Here is a 5,689-nt window from a genome sequence, read left to right as displayed (position 1 = left end):
ATATGTTCAAAAGTTTATTTCCTGATTTGTCAGAACACTGGATTTAGACTGACATGGTATAATCAGCGATAGGTATTCTTACACCTTGGAAAAGTGTTATGTCCTTTCCAGGACATTGGCAAAGTTTACCAGTATCGGATGTATGGAGTATACATCGGAAGGGACCGATATTGAAGTTTGATTAGATATATTAAAACTTACCGTAATATCTATTCAATTCAATATCACCTGTTGATCCTAGATCAAATGATCTCAATCCTGATATGGTTAGGCTCAATCTCAAGAGTGTTATTCGTGTTCTTTGATTTGTTAAGTTAAGCCTACTTTTGGGTTAGGGTGATACTTACATTTTGGGAACACGGTAGTGCAATTGAGTGGGAGCGCTAACATAAATATGGAATCTATAGCTTCTATCTGGCAAATAGAAGTAAAGGATGAGCTCCTTCGAGCTTAACCAAACGAAGATAAATGGTGGAGATCTCATTTCACTTAGGTGAAATATCATTTATACAGGGTTAAGTGTTTTAAGGATAAAATACATTGAAGGTGTAGCGGTAACAGTAGTGCCTTTTCAATGTAGATAATCTATATAGAGGATCATTGATCACATTAGGGTTATAACAATGGATAACTAATGACGTGTCTATATCGTGGAACATATACAGCGTTCTATATGACTGAGAGTGCAATTCCAAGTTCTAAGTGTGGATTCAATGAGGAATTAATAAGTTAGGGAATTTACTTGGTAAATTCGGTTCGACTTATTGGAAGCTCGGTTATATAGACCCATGGCCCCCATACTAGTTGAGACCATACTGCTTGTAAGACTCAGTTAATTGATTTTAATTAATCAATTATAATTCTAAAAGTTAGACTATGTCTACTTTATGAATTCTCACAGTTTAAGGATGAAATCGTAAAGAAAAGGGTTTCTAGGTTTAATTATTAATTGAGAGACATTGCATGTCTAATTAATAATTATTTTAAATGACAATATTATTTAATAATCTATTTTAGTTATTAAATAATTAGTTTTGGCATTAGAATTGGAAAAGTGGCATTTTTGGGGAAATAGAAATAAAATTGAGGAAACTGCAAAATCCAATTGAGGCCCATTTCACCCTATGGCCGGCCACATGGTTTGCTTGTTTCCCAATTATTATTGTCAATTTTAATTGCCATGTAATTGCTAATCAAAGCCTAGCAATAATAGGAAAGTGGTGGATCACACTAAATAAGGCAGTTAATCAATTACACAGTAAAAGAGGAAACTGTTTATTTGGAAAGTTGTGCTCTCCCTTTTCCCTATATAAAGCAACCCTTGTTCTCTTCTCTTGCAAGTCTATGTATGCTAAAAGCCACGAAATTCAAGAGAGAAAATGAGAGAAAATTTCGAAATCCTTGTGAGATGAGTAGTGCCCACACACATCAAGTGGTATCTCAATCATAGTATGTAAGACTATGGAATTTCTGCATCAAAGAAGGAGAAAAGAAGATCCAGGTTCAGATCTTGGTGATGCTCTGCTATAGAAAGGAATCAAGGGCTAGAGATCTGAACGGAAGGAGTCATATTATTCCGCTGCACCCACTGTAAGGTTTTCTAACTTTATATGTGTTTATTTTCATTGTTTTAGAATTCATATTAGGTTGTTAATCCAACATACTTGTTAGTAAATCTAGATCCTGGTAAAATAATTTCCAACAAACAACCGTCCCAAGACTCGTTGGCAAAGTTGGCAAAAGCTCTGTAGGTCAAAAAAGTATAGAGGATTAGGCTTCCGATCCTTGGTCCATTTCAATCAGGCTCTGCTTGCTAAACAAGCTTGTTGCCTTCTTAAACATCCAAACTCAACTGTTGCAAAGGTTTTAGCTGTCAGGTATTACCCAAACTCCTCTTTCATAAATTGTTCGTTGGGACACTCTCCTTCGTTTGTTTGGCGAAGTATTTTTTGGGGTAAAGAGTTGTTGCAGAAGGGTCTCATCTCTAAGATTGGTAATGGGCAAAACACATTCACCTCCCGTGATTACTAGATTCCAGGGTATCGACATTCCAATCCGGTGCCGGACAAGGTGTCTTCCTTCATCAGGAATGACATGACCTGGGATCTTACCCTTATTAGAAACTGTTTCCCGCCCTACATTGTCCAGGAAATCACCTCCATTCCCCTTCCCCTTCAACCCTCTAGTGATACTTTAATATGGGAGCCCACAAAATCTGGTGTTTACTCTGTTGATTCTGGCTACCATATTAGTCTCTCTTCTACCTCCCCTCATGATATCCCTTCCTCATCTTCCCCTTCATCTTGGTGGAAAAACCTCTGGCATCTTAATATCCCGCCTAAGATAAAGCATTTCGCTTTTCGTGCCTCTAACTCAACCCTCCCAACCCTTAGAAATTTGGCTTCTAGGAAAAGAATTCAATCCTCAACTTGTGATCGATGCGGAACCCACGTTGAATCTGTTTCTCATGCTCTATTCTTCTGCAAGAGTGTTCGAAGAGTCTGGAAATGTACATTTTTTTATGAATATATTTCCTCTTCTCCCCCTACTGCCACTTTTCATGACATTGCTTATTATATTTATGCTGCTTTAACCAAGGAAGATGTAGAATGCTTTCTTTGTGTTGCCTGGTTTATTTGGCATAACAGGAACAGGGCTATCAGAGGACAATCACAGGACCCGACCCACGCAGTAGTGAACCTAGCGCAGAGCTTCCTGGCGGACTACAAATCATCAGTATCAGCTCAAAAACCTCCAGATTTTGCGAATAGGGCCCCCTCGATCTCATCCTGGAGACCTCCTGATCCTGATTGCTTAAAGCTGAATGTGGATGCCGCAGTCACTAAAGGTTCTTTAAAAGCTGGTTTTGGTGGAGTCATTCGAAACAGCGATGGTTTCGTGGTTGCTGCTGTCGCGTTCCCTTATGTTAGAGGAGGGGATGTTACTACTATGGAAGCCAAATCCCTCCTTCTCTCGTTGCAATGGTGTATTGAAGAATGTTTTCATATTAATTGCATGGAAACAGATTGTAAAGCTATCTCGGATGCTCTTGAGCATCCCAAAAGAGATCTTTCTTGCTTTGGTGATATAATTAATCAAATTCGGGCAGCTTTGTCTCTCCTCCCCGGTGCCTATGTCTCACACGTCAATCGGACAGCAAATACTTTCGCTCATAAGTTGGCATCTTGGGCTACAGGGTTAGATGAAGTAGCAATTTGAATTGGTGATGACCCGTGTAATCTCAAAGAGTTTCTTTCTGTTTGATGGGCACCACTCCCCTATAAAAAATAATAAATTTATGACGCTTATTTAATCAATATTTTATATTATTTATAAATAATATAATAAAATGAAGATTATTTCATTTCATTTTATTACCTCCAATTAAATTAAATGTAACCATTTTTTTTAATGATTTCTACATAAAGCAAATTGCTCAGTTTGCGATTTTCTTGTTGATATTTACAAAAGCCATTTCTCTTATATTCACTCATCATATTCATACGATTTTCCAATAATATAATTTTCTTTGTTTCTTTTTGTGTGGGTTTGATTTGACAACATATGTTTGAAGATTTTTTTTTCTTGGCACGCATGCATAACACGTAAAAAAATTGTATTCCACATAATCGGGAAAATTATATTTTTCCTTTCACACTACATAGTCTATTATACTAAATTTATTGTGGCACTATTACTAAATGTAGTGTCAAAAATTATTTTCACTTCAACTATAATATTAAAAATTACACTAAAAAAATATTTATTATTATATTAATTTTTTAATAAAATAAGAAATATAATATTATATTAATTAACTAAAATCACTACAATTGTTATATTTAAATAAAAGAATCACATGTGAAAGTGACCGTTTAAATTTTATTTTTAGCATATTAATTTTTTTAAAATTTTTAAAAATTTTACAGAATGTCTTAAATAACTATAATGTACACGACCATGAAAAAAATAGACTAAAAGTCTCGCGAATGCCGAAACATGAGTAGGAGTACATTAGTGTACTACTTTTAAAGAGGTACATTATTTTCAGCGTGTTAAATTTAATCTGATTTTTTTAAAATTATACATAATATCTTAAATAACTATACTGTACAAGTGCCAAAATAAATAAGAATATATTAGTACAACACTAAACCCCCAAAAAAAAAAAGTTAAAAGTAAGGGTAAATGGCGGCAAAACCCCCAATACTTTCGTTTTGGTTTCACTAAACCCCCAAAACCTAAATTTCTGAGCGTAAACCCCCAAAACTCGTAGTCTGTTAGCAATTTACCCTTTCTGTTCAAATTTAGCTGTTAAGTGCCAAGTTGGCTTGTCCACGTGGACACAATATACAAGTGGTACAATTTTATTGGTCCACGTAAATAATTATATTAAAAAAATTAAAAAATTAAGATAAAATTAATTTAAAATTAAAAAAAATTATAAATAAAAATTATTTTCTTTTTTTTTTCTTTCTTTTTTTTCCTTTCTTTCTTTTTCTTTCTTTTTCTTTCTTTTTTTCTTTCTTTCTTTTCTTTCTTTTTCTATCTGTTCATCTCAGCTCTCTCTCTATCAGTCCACCACCTTCACTGTAAACACCACAACCAACACAACCGAAACCACCGTAAACACCACCACCATCCATAACCATCGTAAACACCACCACCTACCACTACCGAAACTACCACCACAACCTATTTTTCAAATCCATATCACACAAAAAAATTAAATACTAAACTAAATTTAAACAAATTCAAATCCAACAAACAAATAAACACACACAAATATATACACAAAATTTCAGTCCAAAACTCAAATCTGAAAACCCTAACTTTATTTTCCACACAACAATTATCTTTTCTCATATCTGAAAATAATGAACACAATAATACCCAAATATTTGCAGCTATACACAGATCTTGATAATTGCAAAAAAAAATTATAGAAATCCCTAGATCTAAAGAGAGAGAAAGAGAGAGAGGAGGGCAGATAGAGAGAGAGAGAGATAGGGTCGGGTTTTACCTGGCTTGGTGGTCTCGACGACGGCGACGACACCAGGGTCCGTGGTCCTCGACGACGACGGCGACGACTCGATGGTCCTGGGGAGAGAAAGAGAAGATGGCTGAGAGAGAGGGGGATCGAGAAAGAGAAGATGGCTGAGAGAGAGATGACTGAGACCGAGAAAGATGGCACCTGGGTCTTGGGCTGCTGCTTGCTGCTACCTGCGAGCGAGAGAGAGAGAAAGAGAAAGGGCATTAGAAAAAGAAAGAAAAAAAAAAAGAAAGCAAGAAAGGAAAAAGAAAATTATTATTTATATTTTTTTTTAATTTTAAATTAATTTTTTAATTTTTTTAATATAATTATTTACGTGGACCAATAAAATTGTGCCACGTGTATATTGTGTCCACGTGGACAAGCCAACCTGGCACTTAACAGTTAAATTTGGACGGAAAGGGTAAATTGCTAACAGAATAGTGAAACCAAAACGAAAATATTAGGAGTTTTACCGCCATTTACCCTAAAAGTAATATATCAAGTAATTTAAAGAAAAAAATAATAATAGAAGGACTTTTTTCTTCAAGTATCACTTTGACCGTTTGATGTAGAACTCTCGCAGTCTCACTGTATAAAAACATACCTTATCTTTTATCAAATCTTTTTAATGTCATATTTTGGGTTTAGATCTTC

The 5,689-nt window shown here is 35.0% G+C and overlaps 1 protein-coding gene across 1 annotated transcript; it reads left to right on the top strand.

The window, feature by feature from the left end:
* Nucleotides 1–2,094: 2,094 nt before the first annotated feature.
* Nucleotides 2,095–3,219, top strand: LOC115695319 (uncharacterized). The gene has a single exon (XM_030622394.1). It carries the CDS (start codon nucleotides 2,095–2,097, stop codon nucleotides 3,217–3,219), a length of 1,125 nt encoding a protein of 374 aa, XP_030478254.1.
* The last annotated feature ends 2,470 nt before the right edge of the window (nucleotides 3,220–5,689 follow it).

The sequence above is a fragment of the Cannabis sativa genome, chromosome 6 (assembly GCF_029168945.1).
Source record: "Cannabis sativa cultivar Pink pepper isolate KNU-18-1 chromosome 6, ASM2916894v1, whole genome shotgun sequence".
Classification (NCBI taxonomy): Eukaryota; Viridiplantae; Streptophyta; class Magnoliopsida; order Rosales; family Cannabaceae; genus Cannabis; species Cannabis sativa.
The sequence above is the reverse complement of the archived record's forward strand: the minus strand, read 5'-3'. Positions and strand labels throughout refer to the sequence as shown.

Excerpts from the sequence above, each read along its gene's own strand:
- LOC115695319 (XM_030622394.1), top strand. The coding sequence starts at position 2,095 with ATGACCTGGGATCTTACCCTTATTAGAAACTGTTTCCCGCCCTACATT.